The 24,475-nt window shown below is 37.7% G+C and overlaps 1 protein-coding gene across 1 annotated transcript in view; it reads right to left on the bottom strand.

The window, feature by feature from the left end:
- Stk32a (serine/threonine kinase 32A) overlaps positions 1–23,465 on the bottom strand; it is a 100,187-nt gene extending 76,722 nt beyond the window's left edge. Inside the window, exon 1 of the mRNA XM_028777215.1 lies at positions 23,314–23,465. Within this exon, the coding sequence (XP_028633048.1) occupies positions 23,314–23,365 (52 nt within the window). The 5' untranslated portion in view covers positions 23,366–23,465. The remainder of the gene's footprint in view (positions 1–23,313) is intronic.
- Positions 23,466–24,475: the final 1,010 nt, after the last annotated feature.

Below are 24,475 nucleotides of genomic sequence, written 5' to 3'. Positions count from 1 at the left end.
TCACTAAAGACAAAGACAGTTCAACATGAAATCATAATTGCTCAGCTGCTCATGTCATCTCTCCAGCCTGCTAACTCCTTTATTTTACCTCCCAGGAGAGCAAAAGGCCAAAGTGTGGTAGAGGTCAGCAAAGACAATGCTCATTAAACTTTGCTTATGCTCAATGAAGATACAGTTATTACTGGCAGCAGCTGTGAGCACTGCACTAGGCCCTGTGAAGAGTGTCTGCCCGTAGGAACTTTCAGTCTAATGGGATGAGGAAGTCATTAATCATAGTCAACATCAAGCTTTATGCAAAGGATACCCATCGCTATTCTAAGCATGTGCCATAATTATCCCAACGTTCCACCACTTCTACAGAACAGCACTACTATAATTACTATTCGTTTTTAAAGATGGGCCAACTGCAGCAGAGAAATTAAGTAATTTTCCCCAGGCCAGGGTGGCAGAGTATTAGAGTAAGCCTTCGAGTGGACTCCACAGCTACATCAGCCCCATTCTCTGCTGTTTTCCATTAAATGTGTCTCTAGCTTTCTTTTGCATATGAAATTGAATAAGCCACAGAGTCTGGAAAAGCCTGACTTCCTACACCTTTTATATCTGTTTCCACTTTTCTTGAGTAAGTGTTTGTAATTTTGATGGGTGCTGTCATGGAAGCCAAGTTGCACAAACTTTCAGTCACTCAAGACTGTCAATCATTCCATTTCACCTCCCTAGCCAGAAGCCTGGTCTAGATGTTAGATGGCAACTCAAGTCATTCTATTCTATATCCTTACATTGGGTTTCCAGACCTGGAAGTATATGTTTTTCCTCTCTCTGTCATTGATGTTCAAAAAATAGAAACAGCTGGCTATATAAAAGGAAAGGGGTCCTTAGTTCAACAGAATAAAACCAGTATATGGCATGTATTGAAATTATAGTATAGAGACATAACCCCATAACATTGAAATGTCGAGCTTCATATTTAGAAAGGTCAGATTTTGATTTCCATTCAGGTACTTCCAATATTTTTTCACTAATTCTAATTTTATTTATACATTTGTTTTGTTCATACAGAGTCTCATGTTAAATAAGATGGCATCAATCTCAGTGTGGTCTTGAATCCCAATCTTTCCTAGTGCTGGGATTACAGGAATTTGCAATACCTGCCCAGATGTTAACTTTTAAACTTAATACTTACTATGATTCAAAGTAACGCTCATGTGATTGTTCTAGAAAGGTCAGAGTAAAGCAAAGAACTTGAGCTTCTCCAGGGAAATCCACTGAAGTACTCTCAAGGAGCTGTTCTAAGTGTCCAGATCCTTCTTAGAGTTTTTGTTTGTTTTATTGCTGTACTACTATAACAAAATTTCTGAGACTGGAGATGTACTAAGGGGGAAAAACAGTTTTATTCAACTCATGGTTCAGAGGCTGGAACTCTCAAGAGCAAGCTACTGGCCCATGGTTAGACATGGCATTATAACATGGCAGACATTATCAAAGGTGAGACAAAGCAACCATGTGCCAGCTCTTAGTGCCCCCTCTTCTTGATCACATATCTCTTGAGCATGTCTTCCCTTCATTTTCTTATAAAGCCACCAGTCCTGTCATATTGTCTTCTCAATGGCTTTATCCAATCCCAAATATATCCTAAAAGCTCCACTCCAAATATTATCAACATGCTGATCTTGGTATTTAGTTTCCAACACATGAAAATTAGGGACTCATTTAAACCACAACAACTGAAATATCAGAAAACATACTTCCCAGGCAAAAGTATGCAAACTTCTGTGTCCCTTTTTACTACAGGGACATGAACAGACATTTGTTGAATCTCAACAGGACACAGATGACAACCAAAGAAACAATCCTAGGCAAGTCTGGCTTGATGAGCCAATGGATAGATTGGGGTTATGTCAAGAAGCAGCTGCCACTCAAAGGAAGTTAGGTCATTGCACAGAGGACCAAGAAATGCTCAGTTACTGGAGCTCCTTGCACAGGCTGTGGGCAGCAACTAGTATATGTGGGGGGGGGCTCTCTTTTTTCAGTAATTACAACTGCTCTTATCTCCTTACAGATGAGCCAAAGAATCTGGAGTTTCTGATAGAACCCACCTAACACAAGTCTGCATAGATTTTTATAGGAACACTATTCTATATAGTAACACACACAAGATTTCTAAGGTGGGAAAAAGTTCTTCTTAGTTGAGAAGACTAAAAGCCTTCTAGGAAAGGCAACATTTCATCTGGGCTTTCCAAAGCAAGGAGGAAGTTTAACAGTGGACATCGCAAGGAATAACAGGAAGAATCCACTTACAAAATGACCCAAATCCCTAGAAGTCATTAAGGGACAAGTGATTAAACGGATTGACTTAGATATTCATTTCCACCCTTATCCTATCCTTGAGTCTCGAGCAAATTTATGGCTTTGCACATGAAAGATTGATAAAATATCTATGCTGCTTCCAGCCTGTCCCAAGTTAAGTTATATCCATTATATTTATACCTATAAAGATATGCATGCATGCCAGGCAGTGGTGGAGCACACCTTTAATCCCAGCACTTGGGAGGCAGAGGTAGGCGAATTTCTGAGTTCAAAGCCAGCCTGGTTTACAGAGTGAGTTCCAGGAGAGCCAGGGCTACACAGAGAAACCCTGTCTCCAAAAAATAAAAAATAAAATAAAAAAATAAAAATGCATGCATGTTATCATCCAGACATCATAACAAATACTATTTTATATATAATCCTTACCCAAATACTGTGAGGTAGTAAAATTATTAGTGTTTTGTAGATGTATATGTCATATACACCTGTGATAGTTTGAATACGCTTGGCACAGGAAGTGGCACTGTTAAAAGGTGTGGCTTTGTTGGAGTACATGAGGCCTTGTTGGAGGAAGTGTGTCATTATGGGCGTAGGCTTTAAGACCCTCATCCTAACTTTCTGGAAGACAGTCTTCTCTTGTTTGCCTTCAGAACAAGATGTAGAACTCTCAGCTTCTCCTACCACTATGCCTGCCTAGACACTGCCATGTTCCCCCCTTGATAATGGACTGAACCTCTGACCTGTAAGTGAGCCCCAGTTAAATGTTGTGCTTCTAAGAATTGCCTTGGTCATGCTGTCTCTCTCTTCACAGCAAGGAAACCCTAACTGAGGCAACACCCAAAAACTAAAATCTCCCAATACTGGGGCTCAGACTTCAGTCTGATTTTGTATGGCTCCAAGTTCCATGATTTCAATATTACAATGAGCCTGAGATATAGAATACATTAGCACAGCTATGGGTCTCTGAGTTTCGATTTGGGCTATGCTACTAATTAGAGCTACCAATATTAAGAACAGAATTTAATTTCTCTACATTTCACTTTCTTCCTCTGTAAGATTCTGATCACACGTAGTCCAGTTTCTAAAATGATTATAAAGCCCAGGTAACATGAGCTACAGCAATGATGTGGACCAAGTAAGTGGCTTTTAGTAGAGTAGGATCTCACTATATGAATTGTTACTATTACTGCTGGAGAATTTGACAGAGGATATTTAGTATCAAGAATATAGGCTGAGTCATTTGGAAGACATGCTTAATAGACACTTGTTAATTAAGATTGAGAAATGAAGTACCAGCTCTAAGGTACTTGGATGGCTTTGGAAGAAAATGAAACTTTTTTTTTGCTGTTTATCACTTTTTAGTACATTGTTGTTAATACTGTGCATCTCTTAAGAGGTCACACCAATAGCCCATTGTTAAAAGACCTCTTGGGAACAGTAAGATGCCTCATCAGGTAAACGTACATGCTACCAAGCCTAACAACCTAAGTTCAATCTCTCAGATTATGGAAGGAAAGAACCCACTTCTGCAAGCTGTCCTCTGGTCTTGTGTGATCCACATGCATATGCATGCATGAGTGAACACACACACACAAATAAATACATAAATAAAATGAGAACATGTTATGATGTCTTTGTGGGGTGGATAGTAACAGGAGTCTCCATGTGGATGTTTTCCTAATACTATTCCCAGTTCAGATCTCTTTGCAGATACTGGATTTTTATCTTAAAGCCACAAGCTCTGCATTATTTTCCAAATGAGGCAGAAGTGTTGAGAGCTGCCATTTTTTCTCCATCTACTTCATAAACACCAACTCTCCTAAGCGAGGGCCTGAGTGGAAGCTCTACAGCAACTGAGGATAATTAACAGGAGAGTCAGACGATATTTGCTTTGTTGGAGCTGTGTGATCTTTGAACAGGAGTAAGTGTATTTCACTATGGCAACAGAAAGGCACCAAAATTAAATCACAGCCTGCCAAACAGAGATAGAATCAGCCCCTGCTCTAACCTTGTTTACTTGTAAGAATGGACACTGCATGGTTGGCCAAGGAAAGAAGAAAAGGGCCAGACAGGTTTGAGATAGTACTTAAGAAAATAATTCATCAAGTCCATTGTACAGTTCTGCATGAATTCAATGAGTGTCTCATCTGCTGTGTTGCATCTCAAATGGAATCACTTAGCAAGAAGTGCTTGCTTACTGCCTTTTAGGACAGTCACAGAAAGACAAGAAAGAAGCTGAAATCACGCCCCCAGAAGCCACAGCTGTGCTGGAGAGTCAAATCAGCAAACCTTCAGTGAGCATCTGGGTGCCTGGGGCTCTATAAGCACTGATAGGGAAAGGAAAGGCGAGATGGACTTAGTCATGTCCTCAGGAAACCTGTGTTCCCCAAGGGGAAGGAGACAAAGACACACAAGAACAGATTTAGCGGTCTGAAAAAACCTTGTTCATTTTCATGATTTCATTTTTTTCTATAGCACATGTGTCACTGAAATTCACTAACCTTTCTGGAAGGTGAAGATGGATAATTGATAGATGTATAGATAGATAGGCAAAAATATATATGATAGATAAATGGATAGATAGATAGATAGATAGATAGATAGGAGAGAATGATGAAAGGGCAATATGACTAACAGATAATAGATTGATAGGTAATATATGAAGAAAGATGATAGTGTCATAATTATCATTAACTGTCAACTTGACATAGTGTAGAATCACCTGAAAAGACAGTCTCAACTGAGTAATTGTCTTTATCAAAGCATATGTGTTAGGGATTATCTTGAAGGCTAATTGGTGTAGGATGGCTCAGCCCATTGTTGGAGGTACTGGACAGAAGGTACTGACCTGTACAAGGAAGTTACTGAAGTACAAGCCTGTGAGCAAGGCAGCAAGCAGCATTCCTTCATGGTTTCCACTTTAAATCGAGCCTTAACGTCCTTCAGTGATGGACTATATAATCTATAAGCTAAAATAAGCCCTTTCCTTACCTAAATTGCTTTTTTTGTCATAGCAACAGAATGAAACTAGAACAGATAGATGATAGACAGACAGACAGATGGACAGATGGATGGATGGATGGAGGGAAGATGGATGGATGGATGGATGGATGGATGGATGGATGGACTGATGGATGTATATATGGACAGACCAAAAAAAATAGCAAATATATAGCTGCAGTTTACTATTAGTTCAGTTTGAGTGGTATTGTGGGCCTTCAGAAATATAAGAGAAGAGTAAAGCATGGTTGTTGTATTTCTTAGCTTTTCATGAGGATTGAATGCTTTGATAAAAGATAAAAAAATGATTTGATTCAGCAAGGGTTGCATTAGATTTCTATAGCCCCCACTTAGAAGATACTGTAAAAATATATCTGGATCTTCTAAGCTTCCAATTTACTGTTTACAGTAAAGGGTTATTTTTATTTAAAATTTCTTAAGTTATAAAAATACAATACAGCAGAGACACGAAAAAAATTAAACTACCTAAAAATAACCATCACTCACGTTTTGATCTATTTCTTTTTTTCAAACTTTTATTTTTCTTTATTAAGTTTTTATACTTGTGCTTATAGATAACTTGAAAACTCAAATATTTCTAAAGGTTTTCTTATGGAAAATATAACAGTCATGCTCCCCCATTGTTCTCTCACAGAAACAGCTATTCTACATGGGCAGTTCCATTTGTATCTTAAAACACTATACTTTTATTGTCCATTTCCTTTTCAGTGTTATGAATTAGTTATTGGACTTCAAAGAGGCCGGGTGGAGATAGCCTCATTCGTTTACTCTTTCCGATTTAAACACAGCACACTCCCATCTTTCCAATATGATTGTATCTGCCCTCCTCATTTCAGCTACCTCATAATCCTTACTTCCTTTCTTCCTACTGCATAAAGGCATGCCACATCAGTGTCATGCGATAAACCAGGATTCCCCTGTTGTGATGGATGGTATATGTCATCCCTGTATGCTTGTCATTTTCCCTGGGAGACTAATTGTCTTGTCTACACATGTCCTTACTTGCCTGTGTTTTTTTTTTTCCTCTTATCATTTCTAAACTTAGTTGTCTAATACCTATGATTAAGTTCAAGGGCATCAGTCATGATGACATCTCTATAGAAATTTCCCAAGAGTCCTCTGATCTGTTCCAGTCACCTCATTTTCTTTGCTGGGCAGGTGTCCTCCTGAGCTGTCCTTCACCTGCACCTTAGGGCTACTCTGCTTTTTGAATAAACATATCTCATAGCAGCTTTATTAGAAATGTATACAGATACAATTTTAAAATATTGTAAAGCCTCATTTTATTTGCTCACTGGTAGTTTGCCTCTGTGCTGAACATCACTATTGGACACTGACATTTTTCCTCAGAACTTGAAAACACTGCTCTCCTTTGGTAACTTTTAATGTTGTTACTAAGAAGTCAATCACTATTTTCATGGCTATTTCATTAGACCAAAACTTTCTTCCCCAACACCTAACCATATATTTATGTTGACTGTTTCAAATTTCACGATGACATAGGCATATGATACCAATACCAGGATCATTTTTGTCAGTTACAGTGTTGGTTCCCTTCCCTCTGTTCTACATTTTTCCTCTCTGTATGTTGTAGCTACTGTTGTTTCCTATTATTTCAAACTTTGGTCTCACTCAGGCCCAGGTTGGCTTTGAACTCAGGATCCTCCTGTCTTAGTCCTCCATGCTCTGAGATTACACACTTGTTCACTATTTTCTCACCTTGTATGGTTTAGAAAATCCAATTTTTACTACATTGCCCTGCCCTTAAATGTTCTCAGATTTACTTTTTGCTTCCTATCTCTGTTTTCTTGTTATTCTAACAAACTATCCTAAATTTATCATCTAAATCATCTTTGAATTTTTCCACTTATACCTAAAGATGTTTTCCCAAAACTATTTTTCTGCTTTCCGGCTATTACTCTACCCCTTTTTTCTCCCTGTTGCTTTTAGATTTTTTTTTTTCTGTCTCACTAATAGAGTTTCACCTAAGTTGTTTCTCCTCTCTCTTCATGTAAATCAGCTTGAGTTTCTACAGGTTCTGTTAGAACCATTTACGAGGGTTTGGAATATTCATATTTAAATGTGTATCTCTAATGTTCTGTTAGGTCACTATAAGTATATGAATCTTGTGTGGAGTAAGTGTCTCTGTATAACTTCTATATAGACATGGCTAGGATACTGACTTACAAAAACAAACAAACAAAAAAAACCTCTAAACGTATTCTGGAGGGTACTAAGGCTGATTTGCCACTTTGAGAAGTGGGGGGACCGTCGGAAGAGAGGAATGTGGCTGCAGTAGGAGACATCCCTCTGCCCAGGCCCTCTGCCTCCTGTAGCCATCGCCTATCTTTTCATTAAGGATGCTTCCTTTACAAAGGAAAAGCTACACAACAGCATAGACAATCAACTGTTATTTTTTTTTTATGGTTTTGGCTTGTTTACATATTTGCTTTGTTTTGCTTTAGTTTTGTTTTTTTCCCTGGCCAGTTCTTAGAAGGAAAGGAATTTCTGGACAGATGCTCAAATATTCTCAGTTTAGATCTCCCATTTCACCTCTGCCTCTAGTGGCTCCTGACACTGTTCTTCCTAATGACTGGGAGCTTTAGTTGGTGAATCTGCTCAGGACCAAGCTCTCTCTACTTTATTTAAAACTTGGTTCTCCTGATTACATTCTATCTGCTTTCTAGTATCTGGTCTGATAGTGAAATCTCCCCTGGCCTGATTTTTATGCTTCTGGGCCAAGATCTTAAACCACATGATATTAGAGAAAATTTCAAGCAGTATATGGTAGTGAATAATGGTAATCCCAGAATTTACAAGACTGAGCCATGAGATTGTGTCTTTAAAGCTAGCCTGGGCCACATTAGGAGATCCCCCATCAAAAAAAGAGAGAGAATGAAAATACAAGAATACATTCTGTTCATGCTCTCCTGATGGTGTTTTCTGTTACCTATGCCATGGAATTATGATGCACCTACCTTACAAGAAGGTGGGAGGGAGTAAGTGAAATAATATGTAGTAAATATATAGAGGGTATAACAAATGCTTAGTAAACAAGAGCTAATTTTGTTTTTGAAAGAATTATATGTAAGAGTAAGAATTAGCCATTTATTTATTATTCCCTGGCTTTGAGATTTTGGCTAGTGGATCTTTGGAAATCATTTCAGACTCATCTCTCTGAATCAAAAAAGTGAAGCATATGATAATGGTTTTCTTATTTATATCCCAAGATTATTTCATGAGTCAAATTGGGAAAAAAAGAAAAGAAAGAAAGAAAAGGGAAAAAAGGATGAGCAAATGTGAGATGCACAGTATTCTTGGACTTGAAGGCAAGCAGTGGAGGGCAGGCATATGATTTCTACCTCTTTCTAATTGTCTGGGCGTGTACATGTTCTTCTCTCAGAGTTTCTGTTCCCTGCTCTGCACATCAGTGCAGCTGATCATTTCCTCATACTGACCAATATGATTAAGAAGAGACTGTTGAAAAGATACCTATATATGAGATCTGCTGTTATAAGCACTGCTCACTCTCCTTTCTGATGGCAATCTTTCTCTCCAACTTAGCCCTGAACCATGTAGATTGAAGGTCCCCTATACAAATCCTCTTCCAAAAGAACCATGAAATTCTGCATATGAGTGCAAACTCATTCTTGAATTTGGCAGTCCAACATGGATGCCTTTGATGAGTCCATGGATTGTTTCTCCGGATTTAAAAATAAAAAAAAGGAGAATTCACAGAAGAAACTTAGCTTTGTGTAACTTATGGAGTTCCTTGAAAAAAAATTATGGATTTTGTGCTAAGAATCAGAACTCCTGTAAATGGATGATCCTTTTCTCTAAGGAAAAATCCTAAAGTAAGACAGTAAACACATGTCTGTTTGCAGAGCTAATGATTATCTAGTCTACTACCACATTGGAATCTTTAGTTTGTAGAACAATGTGCTAGCCATCTTGTATTATTTTATGTAATCTGCATTAATCTTTACTCAAAAAATCAGATAAAATAGTCTTGAAGACAGTGGGTAATATATTCAAGGTCTTAGAGCTTGTGAGAGTTGAAATTTATAATCAAACCAAGAGTGTCTACTATAATTTGAGTTTCTCCTAAAGAGTTATGTCCTAACCCACAGCTACTATAGATAACATAGATACTATGATGTTATTTGGCAATGATTTTTATAAAAAAATATGCTTAGTTCAATTTAGATGTTGTCATAATGCAATAGAGATGACCCCAATCCAGTATTAGTATCCTTCCCTGCAGAGAGAAAATTCCATACAGATATAGACACAGTGTGAAGATCGTTGTATAAGGACACAGACATATTTGTAGTTACCCTGCCTCAAGACAAAGAACCCTGGGCTACCAGACTTTCAGTGAGTCTAGGTGAAACAAAGTCAGAGAATGGAAAGGGAGTTTGACCTTGTCAACACTTTGATGTCAGACCTCTGACTTACATGGTCCTGGGGCAGTGGATTTCTCTTCTTAGAAACCATCATCTCTGTGATAGAGCAGTGTCAAGAAAATTTATGTGAAGAGTGACTCCAAAATCCAAGCTCTTTACTTTAGATAAGAGCATGTACTTCTTGTAGCTATCTCAAAATGCAGATAGAATGGCTTATCCATTTATTATACTTTAAATGTGATAAAATGCTATGTGGCAGAAAGATATTGTCTAATAATACCTCCAGCAACAAATTCCTAGAGCGTGCAGAACAGCTGGAATTATACATTTACTATCAGAAAGCAGTAGAGAGCTACTCAGCCATGCTAAGATCCTTGATGGGAGTACCCTAAGAATTCCAAAGGATGTCACTGGTGCCAATACTAGCCCTAAGGGGATATTGTGTTTCTATTGTGTACTGTTTCTCTCAGAATCTATTGACCATTGAAGTTTCCTGCATATGACACATGCTGAATGAAATTAATATAGTATATCCATGTAAATATCTTGTCTTTAGAGCACCCACTCCTGTTTGAATAGACAAATGTCATGATGTTCAGTCTGCAAGACTCAGGCATAGTCCTTACTCCAGCTATTAGCTTACTACAGGATTCTTTCACGGACAATATCTTGAAGGGATACAAGCATCATTTTTCTTCCTCATGTACTGGCACATGCAGTCCCCAAGTTAACTGCCTTGCACAGCTGAACCTAAGAGTTTTCTCTGAGCAACATTGCTCCTACAAATATACACCAAAGTTTAAAAACAGAGACTCAGACAAATACATGTATACTAATATCTACAGCAGTATGATATCAGTAGTTTGAATAAATAGACCAAGAGTCTACAGCACAAAAAAGTAAGCAAAGATGAGTAATATCTCTGTAAAACGAAATATTGACAACTAAAAATAGTGAGATTCTGATGCACATTGTAGTAATGAACCTGAGCAAAGTGAAAGAAGCTAGACAAAAAGAGACAGTCTCAAGGATTTGTCTTATACAAAGAAGTGCTTAGAATACCCTCCGTCATTGGGACAGAGGTAGGAAGAGTCAAGAAGGGCAGAAGGCAGAAGTACCTGAGTTGTTGTTTAATGGACATTCTGTTTCTCATTAGAAAGAAAGTTCTAGCGTTGAATGAATGGTGGTAGCAGTTATGTAACTTTGTAACTGTGCTTAATGCTTCCGAATTATACACTTATATTGTTTAAAATGCTCAATTAAAGATAATATATATTGTCTACACTGAAAATGCTAAAATAACTCACTTTTTAACAAACGGTTTAAAAGTATCCATACATTTTTGAAAGTTTGTTAATTATATTTACTAAAATATATGCTATATTTATTTTTTAAAATATTATATATCTTTATAATTAACATACATAGATAAGCCAATCAAACTTCTTTAAATACTATTGTATTATATATAAATGATTTAAATTCTCAACCATAGTGGATATTCATTCTTTCTTCCTGCAACAATTTTTTTCACGGTTAAAGATTTATTAAATTACAGCATTTCAATGTAAAAGATCTTGGTTTTAGCACTTATATTTAAAACTATATATTTTAGGCATATTGAAATATATTTATGTTGCAGAGTTTAATAGCCACTAAATTATAGTTTCAACAACTCAAATTTTAAGTAGTTGCAATGAACTACACACAATATTTATGGAAGTAGGGTTCTAGAAGTATACAATATCACCACAAATATATCATATGCCTCTTATAAATGTATCCAGTCTTTACAAAGACTTGAATGCACTAATTTAGTCAATAACGCAAAGACTGATTATTGAAAAGTGAATACAATAGATAGGGTTTTGAAGCAAACTTTACAGAAGTAAAAACCAAGTAAATAAAATAATAAATTTAAAAAAAAATCTAGGATAATCAAGATGAATGATACTTCAAGAGAGAAGATACTTGTGGAGGAAAAAACACCTCAAAAAATTAGGCATGGTGGTCTTTAGGCTAAAACTAAGTTTTCCTCTGGATTATGTTTTCTGAGCAGTCTATAATTTATACACATTGCTTTCATAATCATCAACCTTCCTCTTAAGCCCATGGTTATACATTTCCTTAGAATAGCCACCAAGAAGCCCATATGCCTTTCAAGTTTCCCACAATCGTGGTGCATAAGCCATATGATATCTACAGTGTTCAGTGAGGTTTCTGGGAGAGCAGGCAGGCTAACTGCAGTACACAGGAATTTAAGACTTAAGCAGAAATTCCTTTTAATATTGCAATCGGGCATTCGTTTTAGAACAGTCATCCTTCTGTTTTATACTCTAGGCCGAAAATGAAGTTAGCAAAGCAGCATTTGTATTTTATAAAAATAAATGCAGATTATATCACAGGCACAAGCATTACGTTGGTCTAAAGCAGTCTAAAGAAAATAATGATGATGTATGAAATACAGGAAAACAGCCACTAAAAGAATGCTTAGACTCTATGTGAGTAAGGAAAAGAAAGCAGGCCCCAAGAGTAGCTCCATGACTGGCTTGAGGGAAGACCTTACAGTCTGCAGTAATCTAGTCCATGAGGTCTGGCTGTGACTCACTGCAGAACTGAAGATGAACACCACTCAGAAATGAAACTGCTCACAGCAATTTGTGAGCAGGAGTCAGAGCAAGTTGAAGAGTCATCCTCAAGTCAGTTCATTTAATTTTGTCACTTCTCTCTGGCTATGCATCCCAGGAGGATATATCTGTAACTGAAATAACTAGGGTTCATTTTATATGGGGGCTCAGGCTCTGGTGGAGACATCTGATTCCAGGCTAGTAGTTGAAACTTCCTGGGCCACAATGGATCCAGATTGTGCGTGTTTAAATTGCAGGCTGTTCTGATGATAAAATACATTATGATTGTTGTCTGTCTCTGCCAATTTGTTGCTAATAGATATTTTTTTATGTTTCTTCTATGAACTCGTCTTAGTATCTAGTTGTAGAAACAGGACTGACTAAGAATATAAGATAAAGAAAGCCACCAGATAAACTGACATCTTGGAGTAATGAACCACTACTATACCCTTTCTAGGGATGTCTTGGTCGCTCTCACACACCAATCACCTTTGCATCAGTACATAGACTCTTAGTATTGTAGAATCTGGCAGAAGTTTTGGTTCCCAATAAGCAGCCAACCCCTATCCCTAACAGGGAAAGTAGAAAGATATGAGCCAAGGGGTCCATTCCCAGGAAAAATCTGTTTTCCCATTTTCTCTTCTCTTCTCTTATATACACAGTTCAAGAAGGAACTTAGATGACCTTACAGAAAGTCAAAGTCCAAGGGTCATACTCAAAAATAACTATAATATTTCGAGTGGCAGACCATGTGTGACAACCATGTGTGAAGCCAGCCCTGGTTCCCTGTCTTCTGATTTAACTCTTCCTTCCCTTTATATTTCCTGTGAAAAGGAAATATATTTCTCTATCTATCACTATACTCAGCTTTGGCTGTTGACTCATCCTTTGCTTATTTGTAGATCAAATGCCTTCAAGAAGACATGTATATTTGCTGTGTCCACTTCCTTACCTCCCATCCACCCCTAACTACTTATTAGCTCATGCTTGCACAATTCTATTGGCATGCTCTTGTCAAAAAAAAAAGGTTACTTTTTCTTCCCTTGCCTATAGACGTGTCTGCCTGTTCATCTATACATGAGCATCAAACATGGACAACTCTTCCCTCTTTCTCTGAACATTTTCATTTCTTAAATGTTAGGACAAGCATTGTTCACTCTGATCTGCCTGTTTCATCTCTATCCTTAGTTGGATCTCTCTCTCTTCTGCCTGACTTCTCAGTTTGGGACTTTCTCCTTTCTACCCCTGCCCTACCTTAAGATTCATCAGTCTGTGAAAAATAAAACCCTGTGCCTCTATTTCTAGCCCAGATTTTGCATTCATCACTAGACACTCAGTTCTAGTCTTCTAGTTGGGTCCTAGTTTGCCTCCAGTTGCTGTAATAAAACTAAAACCAGCTTGGGTGGAAAGGGTTTATTTCATCTTATATTTCCAGATAACTGACAATAATAGAGAGAAGTCAGGACAGAAGCTTAAGGCAGAAATAGAAACAGAACTGTTTCTTGGTTTATAGTTACTCTCCACAGTTTGCTCAGCCTTCTTTTTGTTTTAGATTGATTTTTTTATTTTATATATATGAGTGGTCTATCTGCATGTACATTGCTTGCCTAAGGGTGGCACCACCTACAATGTATTGAACCCTCCCACACTAGCCATTGACCAGGAAAATGTCCCCACATACTTGCTTATAAAACCAAACTGATAAGCTTCCCTCTTCATCGGTGACTCTAGTTTGTGTCAGGTTGATAAAAACCAACACCACTTGGCAATACCAGATTTGAAGAGAACACATGACTCTGCCTCTGTATGTGCTGAGCTCCTATTACCTATTCTTCTCAAGCAAAGACCAGGACACTGAGTCCCCTTTGTCCTGTCCATCTTACTCCACATTCAAAACACCACTAGCTTCTTATTGCTTTATGGAGAAAATGGGTGTTCTTTAAGCTTTCAAAAGTTTCTCTAAATTCCATCTCCAGTCACCATGGTGATCCAGGTACTATCATATTGTACGTACATGATGACAATAGTCCTCATAAAACAGATCATTTTATATTATCTCTAAGTCAGTTCCTTAAGTGAGTTCATAACAGTTATACATAGACTTCTGAAATAACTTTGAATTTTATAAATTAGAAGACCTCCTATTTTTCTTCCTCCCTCTCTCTCTCTCTCTAAATATATATATGTGTGTGTGTGTGTGTGTGTGTGTATACATATATATATGTATATATATATATATATATGTGTGTGTGTGTGTGTATCCCATATACACATGTATCTCCCATGTATATGTCACACATACACAAACACACACATATATACATACATACATACACACACACACACACACACACACACACAGGAACACACGAAACCGTAGCACTGGGTGACTTGTTTTTACTTACCAAGAAAAATCACTGAAAACTATAATTCTGATAATTACAATGAAAATGAATAATATCTATTATTATGTACTTGACACCAGTCAAAAACTTCACACTCCACAAAAACTACAGGAGGCAAACACTGTTATCTGATTCCTTTTACTCATGAGAAAACAAGCCAGAGACAAATCACTTATCTAAGTTCTCACTACAAAAAAAAAAAATTTCTATTTTCACACAACCTTCAAATGCTACAAACACAACTACTTGGACCAAAAGAGAAGTAGCATTTTAATAGGGTTAGCTTGGTGAGAAACTTATTACCTTATCCTAATTTCCCATTTTCCCACAGACAAATGAAACCTAGTCAGTATAGCACTGATTCACAGTAAGTGTCTGGGAATCATGGCTCCCAGACAGCTTGGTACTAGTTACGGGCAAAGGCAAGCTCTCAAGCTGGTTGCCTATGACACATGAGTAAAAAAACGACTCCAGTACATCATTGGTCCAGCAGCATTCCAGACAAAAGTGGCACCAAATAGTTAAAGCATTGGGAGTCTAGCAAGATCTTTAAAAATGTGGTGGAATTTGTCCAGAGAAGTCTCCTCCGGAGCAAATGACAGCTGCTGTGTGCACTGTCAGCCCTTCCTTTTATGAGACATAGTGCCCAGGAAGTCTGGGATTTGCTGTGACCCATCACTGATGCCAAGACCAAGCAAAGGACACTAAGTGTTTCATGTCCCGCCGCCTGGGCTCCAATTCATAAATTTATTTGGATGTTGGAAGTGCGTTGGCACTCTAGAAGAAACCACAAAACAGAACAGTGAGGCAAAAATGAAGGATTAATGTTTCCAACTTTTGGATGCCATTCAACTTAGTCCACACTACTGTCGGGGAGCAAATCCTCCTTTAGTCACATTTCAAGTTATAATCATTAACTTGAATTATTTATTGGAGTTACATACTCTATGTATATAACTGTTATGTATGCATACAATATGTGTCTATCTACCTGTCTCTATCTATCTATCTATCTATCTATCTATCTATCTATCTATCTATCTATCTATCTATCTATGCTTCCCAACTTGCACATATTATCTTTGCAAACACTAGATTATTGTTCAAAGTAACTCCACTAGATTTCAGGGATTGGCACAAATGAGAGCTGGTAAAGACTGGATTATCAAAGAACACATGTGGCCTCTTTGCCGAATCTCTCAAATGCGGAGGGTTTGGTTATAAATCCAGAAAGGTTTCCAGCGTGTGTACTAAATGAAATGGACCAAACTTAGCCCACCATCAATTTTCATACGCTTCATAAACTAATAATCACTTTTGCATTTAATTGACTGGAAAAAATCAAAGAACATCATCTGATGAGAACTGAGACTATCTGGGAATTCAAATATCACTGTCTGAAAAGTTTTATTGGTAGGGAGCTATGTTTGTCACACTACCAATTAATGACAGAGTTGACTGGCTATTATTGAGGCTGACCATATTGCCTATGGATCATAAAATATTTACTATCTGGTCATTACATAAAACCTTCCAACCCTTGTGCTAAATTAGTCTCATAAGCAAATTTAAGAACATAAAGATATGGAGTCCTCAAATAGGAAACAAGCTTAATTGTATTTATTTTACTGTGAACATGCCTCCAGGGAGGAGTCAAAAATTGTTTTAAAAGAAATAGTAACGGCTGTGGTTGGCAGTTAAATTCCAAATCTATAACGCTGAGTTCCCTAGTCCTCCTGCACTATCTATATCATGTTCACTGTCATGTATGGTATGGTATTCCATCCCTGGCTTCTTACTGCTTATCTTTCTACATGAAACAGCCCCAAATGATTATATGGCTATGCACAGTTATTAACATTATATAATCAATAAATTAAAGGGTAATAATAACTAAAGGCAAGCCAAAGAGCAAGGCTTGGCTTTTCAGGATGGTCTGCTTTACATGCTGTTATTGAAGACCATTTGCACACAGGCACAGGCTTACAGATTCAGTTTTTCCACCGACAGAGTTCTGAAGGAGGGACTGGTCACTGAGCCTAACCAGCTTCCACTGTCCCTCTCTAGCTCCATGGTAAGAGCAAAAACCACACCGATCAATAAAAACAATGTGACTAGAGACTGAAAATACCCTCAAGCAGTGGTAAACCTGAAAAGACAGGCCAGCTACCTAATGAGGGATAGTATCTATGATGGAGAGGTGGCAACCTGGGGCAGATGTAATCAGTTCACAGGGACCCAACTGCTCCTCTCAAGTTGTAACACAATTAGCAACTTCTGTTCATCCTCCCAAAGATCAACCAGGCATGTTAACCAACACTACTTAATAATGCAAACCTCGGATACCGTCATCTCTACCCTCTCTCTTCTTATGCCCAGAGCTCACATCAGTTCTCTAAAGACAAACTTGGCATCACTGAGCCCTGTTATATGTTCCTTCCCCCAACACACCTTGGTTAAATTTCTTTTTAGTTTATATGCTGGTGATATATTTGGTTGGTATCTTAGGACTGGGCACAGTTTTCTGCAATCCCTTGAGCTAAGGCTTTTTCCTAAATCTTTAGTTAAAGTTACAAGATGTTTGGATATAAAGGGTTATCATCAGCAACTATTTTACTTGTTCATAAAAATACTCTTGAAAATAAAACAATCATAAAGATGATTTTTTTATAAACCCAGCTGTTACTTCAAACAAATACGTCCAACATCCCAGAATTAAACCAAGCTCTCCTGTGTTTGCCTCATTAACCTCAATAGACATGAAACATGCTGCAATGAAGAATGTAGGAAGAGTACTTAGGGAATAATAATCACTCTTCATATGCAATATGAAAATTGTGTTATGTTTTTACAAATTGTATTTTAAAAATTTCACATCAAATCTGTTCCTATTTAACCAAAAGAGGGGAAATGGCCTGAAAGGATGCTTTCAAAACAACCTCTCATTTCCTCAACTGAAACCCACAGAATATTTTGTACCACAAATTATTTCAAAGTTTCCACAGAAGTAATAATTTAATTTTGAAATATATCATTTCATCTCAAGAAGACCGAGATTATAATATCCTAGGTCATTCCTGAACCTTTGATATACTAACAAGGATGTGGATTACTAAAGAGGTGCTACCTTCCCAGATTTGAATAAATTCTCTTGAATGTGTTCCTGATTGCCTGCAACACTCAAGTGCAAAGCCAGAGTGCTAGCTCCAACTTTGATGTCTGTTTCCTTGGCTTTCTAGTTTGTCTCTCTTTACTTTTCCAGCACCTTTTCATGCAGAAATAAAGGACTTTCAAACTAAAAATGTTTCCACAAGCAGTTGGACTTAAGGTTACTAATAACAAAGGAATTGACTGAGTATTAGGCTACCAAGATGGCAATTCCATTGAGGTAAATTTCTTTTAACTTTTCTGACCACTCCAATCTAACATACTAATATAACATAAAGTAATATTGCTCTACTCCGATCTGCAATTCACTGTCCTACTCTCTTGAGTAGAAACATGTAAATACCAAACTCCTTCCTAGCTGGAATCAATTCAGTAAACCTCCTCTTTTTTTGGATTGAAATCTCTGGCCAGTTTTCTTGGCTCAACATTTTGTAGAACCCCCATTGCCTCTGTCACTGAAGATGTTGGAAACTGGAAACAGCCACATATCCTAGGAGACAAGTGTTGCCAAATGAAAGAACATTGAGTTTCCACCAAATCCAAAGAAGAATACAATAACCGAACCCTCCCAACCCCTCCTCCCTGCAAACTCAGGGCATTGATGAACTCTTTAGAGAAACTTTTAACCTAAGGCCAATTTTCCTTAGCTTAGGTACAAAAGGCAGCTGTCTCTTAGACTAACTAAGCCAACTTTTCACCTCTCTGCTCTCGGTGTATGCCTGGAAACATATTACTACCCATCACCACTACAAGACACCCTCTTTTTGTTGAATTTTTCTTTTTTGCAACTTTTCAACTTTTAAAATACTGATTTAAGAAAACAAGCAGAACCAATTAGCAATTCTATCACAACCAAGAAAACCAAACAACTGCATTCAGACATGAATTAAAGTAAATTTAACAACAATATTAACATTAAAAACCAAAGTGACTTGCATTCATGTTTTTGTGTGTGTATGACAAATTCATTTACATTAGTAATTTTTTCTCAGCATATGTGTCTAGTCATTAAGTGTGGGGAAAAACTTGTCTGCTAATCAAATTGTTACTTTAATAGTCACTTTGGGACTAAAAGAGAAAAGAAAAGGATGAAAGAAAATATCATCTTAGAGAGATAAAAGACAAGCCATGATTGGACTATATACATCTCTATAGAACCTATAAACCTGTATTCTGTCAAATCAGTTCAATTGGTATTATCATTAGTCAGCCACATTGACTGTAGTATCTGCTGTCATATTTAATCTATTTATTTCAGGAAGCTGAAGTACTTGAAAGTGCTCATGCTAAGAAAATCTGGCACTAACTAGTAAATCCTACTATTAATTACTATTAATTGGGTGGTTACTTTACATGGAACATCTTACTGCTTCACTTACATTCTTTTTCTTAAGTCTCACAGTTATTCAAGAATGTATACTAAGCATGTAAGATTTGCTTTACAAGAAAAAAAGTACTGGGGAAAGAGAGATGGCTCAGTGGTTAAGAATACTGATTGCTCTCCAAGAAGACATAGGTTCAATTCCCAGCACCCACATGGCAGTTCACAACTGTCTGTGAGTCTAGTTCCAGGGGATCTGACCCCACTGTCACACAGACATCCATGCAGTCATATCACCGAGGTACATAAAATAAAAATAAACAAATCTTTCTTAAAAAAGAAAAAATTAAATAAGCAAAACTTTATTTTCTTAGCTAGCAAATTAATCTCCCAGTTGCATCATCAACCAAAGTAACGAACAAGATGACTCTTTCACAGTCAGAGGTCAGATGAGCTGCCATAACCTTTTGGTATCAGGGTGAATTCTAACAAGGAGAGTTCACCTCAAGGGACTTCTAGCAACAGTTCATCTTATTTCTTAATTATCTTCAAAATGAACAAAAACACTCTTATATGAGAAATAACTTATATAACATTGTCAGAGAAAACTATTCAGTATTCTTCTCGACTATATACTGGGAATATTAAACCACTTAAAGGAAATGTTAAATACTTTTTTCATCACATTAAAGGGTTCTTCTCTGCAGCATTTTTAAAGTAATTAAATTGGCTCATTTAGTGCTCTAGATTCTGGCCCAGTTTTATTATTTATACAAAAATATAGATATAAAAATGAAATAGATATTTGATTGGCCAGGGATTTTGTTGTTCCCCATTGGACAGAAGCTTGAAAGCGGTCAAATACAGCCTTAGCTTGTGCTCAGTCCACAGCTGGACAAAGAGCCAAATGAAGCCCATAGGGAATACTGAACTGAAAAACAGAGGCTGGGGGCTGGCTCAGTGAGGAAAATGAGCATGAACACAAAGTTCAGAGCCCCAGAACCCAAGTAAAAGCTAAACATGGTTGTAATCCCAGAACTTGGGTTAGGAGAAAGAGACAGGCAGATTCTGATGGTGGGGGAGGATTTTTGGCCCATCAGTCTAGCAGAAACATCACAATGTCAACTGCTGACCTCCATACAAGAGTACCTACGCATGTACACACACACACACACACACACACACACGGATGCACGCACACACACATAGTGACTTCATCAGAGTACTGTGCCTTTTTTCCTCAAAATATAATGATCTTATAAAGGGATAAACTCATGTGGGAAGTCATCTTGGACAAACTCACATGCACCAATGGCTGCCATGATGCAGGTGAGTGCATACTCCCCAGTTGTCGTTCTCTATGCTTTGGAGTTGCTTTCCCCTGTGCTTGAATTATTTTTCTGAGGCCTCTGTAAAATAGCTTCTTCTAGCCCCAGTGATCACTGTCCTACTGCCCCCAAGATCACTCAGAGTCTTTCCCTTGGTGAACTTCCCAGTTTTGTGTTCTTGACACATGATTGCCTTCAATCTTTAGGTGACAGCCTCCAAGGGAGGGAACAAAGGCCAGGCTCCCTTCTTCCTCAGTTCTCTGAGCCTAGCAGTGACAGGCTCACAGTATATCAGTGCTTGTCAGCCTTCTTATTGTCATGACCCTTGAATACAGTTCTTCCTGTTGTGGTGACTCTCAATCATAAAATTATTTTCATTGCTACTTCATAACTGTAATTTTGCTACTGATGTGAATCATAATGTAAATATCTGACATGCAGGATGGTCTTAGGTGACCCCGTGAAAGGGTTGTTTGACCCTCTTAGGGGTTATGACCCACAAGCTGGGAACCACTTTCAGTAGACTGGTAACAGCCTATGTAAATGAACTGAGAGCCTAACCCCTCTAAGAGGCAGAGAGGAAATGTTCTGTTATTTTAGATTTTCTCTTTATGAAGGCTGTTGTATGTTCTTCCAGTGGGTTTAGGACAGGATAGCAAAAAGGGAACAATCTAAGTGTGTCAAGACCTCCTAGTTTTAAAGCCTATCTCTTTTCTAGTTTAACTTTATTGTTAAAATCATTTAAAGACAGTTATAAAGTTTATCAAACCACTAGATATACAGCTATCTCTGGTACCGCATAAGAAAAAATGTGCTTTCTTAGCCTCACAATGCCCTACCTCCAGGTGATGTAATATCCCTCCCAACTTAAGTATGAATTTGATACCCATTTTCTGACTCTTTTTACTATGTAGATCTTTCCCATGCAAGCACTGGTGCATTGTCCACAGAGAGCATAGTGAACCCCATGAAAAGCAAGTCTGCTCATCTTTCTGCTTTAAGGATGGGAGAGTCACATAACATTGATAGTCTCTAGAACCTTCCTTAAACTACTTGATAAAACAAAGGAAGACACCAAAAATAGCAATGAAAAGTTTAAGAGCTTCCCAGTTATATAATTCTTTCTATCCCCATGGAATATTTTCTGGAGAGCAGAGTGATGCTATTCCTATGTTGATGACAAAAAGCTTGATATTTGAAACAAGGTGTATGGAACAGTGAAATACTCTGTATTTTAGTGCATCTAAGCACTCAATACCAGAATGTGTTCATCAACCATAGCAAACATAGTGGTTTCCTATCTGTGACAAACTTCAAATTACCCCCAGTTTTGTAATAAAAACTTATTTTTAGAAGGTTTGTGGCTACCCAAAACAATAAAATGCATTTTGCAGGCTGTCTTAGAAGTTGAGTATGCGCATGTGAATCAAAGTGCCAGACCAGATCAAATCCTTAAAGGAATGAGTACATTTTACTGACTTTTCTTTCTTAGCAGCTGGAGGTTCGATATAAATGGACCATTCATCCATAAGTGTGAGGTCATGAGCACTCTTCTAGAGATGGGAGGAGAAAGGGAAAGCAAGGTACTTGGAGCCAGCTCCCTAGCCCTGTGTTTTCCAGATAGTTAGAGAAGGAAGCATATATCCATTTTTCATGATCTGCTTCTGTTTTAAAGATCAAGCTTACATTCTAACACAATAAACTTGCCTGGAAGATCCAGAAGTAGCTGTGTGATTTAGCCAAACAATGTGTTCTGAGCAGGAAAGTCTCTTTGGGGTTCTTTTCTACCTCTTTACTGAAGTGAAGACTGAGCTAGAAGACTACACATGTTTCTTAATCTGAACAGCTAGCTGATAGTAGAATTAGTTGAAGGTTCAATAGAATCCTGAAACTCTACTTCACCCTTCTCATTTCTGGTGCAATTAGAAGAACGCTTTAGAAGTTATTCTGGACTCCCCCTCTTGGAAACCTGAACAACTTACTACTTAGTACCCAGTGTTTCTTTGTCTAAGAGTATAGTTAACAGCTACCATCCAATACACTCCAAGAAGAGTGCCTAATCTTCTACCATGGGAAGGAAACAAGACAGAGCAAGGCACTGGCTCTATCCCAATATGCCACTGCTGGGACTTGATGGGAAGGAAGGAGGACAAATGTTCCTTGTCTAATTAACCCTAGCCTTTAGTGTTTCCCTTTTCCTCAATCTGGTTATTCTCACAATGACCCCCTACTGTGAAATGTCTGGGATACAGAAATGTGATAGCTGGAAATTCAGAAGGCATCTACTTTTTAAAACTCAATTCTATATTATGAGGAGAGAGAGGGAGAGAGAGAGAAAGACAGAGAGAGACAGAGAGACAGAGACAGAGACAGAGAGACAGAGAGAGAGAGAGAGAAACTTGCCACAGGAGTGACTTCAACTGTCAAAGGAACATCAAAGGAAACACACAATCATCTAAATATAAATATCTACCATGGGATATAGCACTCTTTGGAGCAGGGAAGCCACTAGTAGAATGGTAGTGATTATGAAAGTTGCCAAAGGCATCATAAAAAGTAAACAATACATTCTAGATATCAACATACAAAGTCCTTGAGCTTCATCCTGTTGTTCACTCTCCTTCATCCTTAGCTACCCTGTAGACCCTCCTTCTACTTACTGTGAAGCCATGTGCTTTTATTTCAATTTCACAAAATTCCATTTTTTACATGTCAGTATGGCACATTTCTTACCGTCTTCATTTTCATCAAACACTGGTGCTTTGCTTGAAGTGTTGGCTCCCATGGTCAAGTCTGAACTGACCTGGACACTCTAGTTACAGTATCCTGGAAGAAACACTCATCTTTGTTCAATGTAGGTCACAGAACATTGGCTGGATGTCTAGGAGAGAGAGGTGAGAGATTATCCTTATACTACAGTATGTGATAGATGCCCTGGATGCAGACTGTAGCAAAAACATTCATTTGTATTGTTGTAGCAAAAGTTTTGTCCTTAAGAATAATAATAGAAATGACAGTGGGGCAACAGAAGCCACACTGCACAGTGTCATCAAAAGCCAACCTCTACTTATAAAGTAGGAGGAGAGCAAACTACATTCCCAGGTATTAAGAAAACTTTAAAGTGAGGTCAATAAAGTGATTATTAAATAAAAGTAATTTTAGCCAACCTCTCTCTATATTTTAAAAAATAGGCTAACTTTCCATTTTCATTTTTTGCTGTGTGACCAAGAACAATCTTAAAATCTTTACTCTTAAGCATGAGCTTGCCTTACTTTCCAGTCACCCTGGAAGCCACCACATTTGGTTGGATGTTACTAGTGAGTAGTTGGCTTCTTCCAAACACTTTCTTCTCTGGAACTTGGAGTTGATAATGGTCTTTATCCAAAAGAAGAGTACACATACATTTAACTCTTTGTAAATATATGGCATATATATTCATATGTTCATATTATGTGAGTCCCGTGTTGTAACACCTGAATATGCACGTTATGTGACATTTATAAATTTTGTTTGTTTGGGGGCATATTCTCTTCTGTAGCTGAGGCTGGCCTTCAACTCCTGTTTACCTACCTCAACCTCAATAGTTTGGAGAGTACCGATGTTCACCATTATCCCTGGCTCTTAGGCATCTGTTACACAAAGCCAGTGTGTAGAAATACTGGCTAGCCGGGGAATTTTTAGAACTATGAAAACAGTCTTTGTGTACTGAATATACAAACATAGATAGATACGTAACATAATACATAAAGTGCTTTTATAGTATACATGATCAGCAATTGCTGATCACACTGGAGCTCAAATTATACCATATAACTTAGCGATAAACTCTCCCTTAAAGTGTACATGTACCCACTGATTCCTTTAAAAACATAAATGTAAAGACTTGCCATCCTGG

Source organism: Grammomys surdaster, unplaced genomic scaffold (genome assembly GCF_004785775.1).
Source record: "Grammomys surdaster isolate TR1022 unplaced genomic scaffold, NIH_TR_1.0 278, whole genome shotgun sequence".
In the NCBI taxonomy this organism is placed as follows: Eukaryota; Metazoa; Chordata; class Mammalia; order Rodentia; family Muridae; genus Grammomys; species Grammomys surdaster.
Note: the sequence above shows the minus strand (reverse complement) of the source record. Positions and strands in the feature narration are given on the sequence as shown.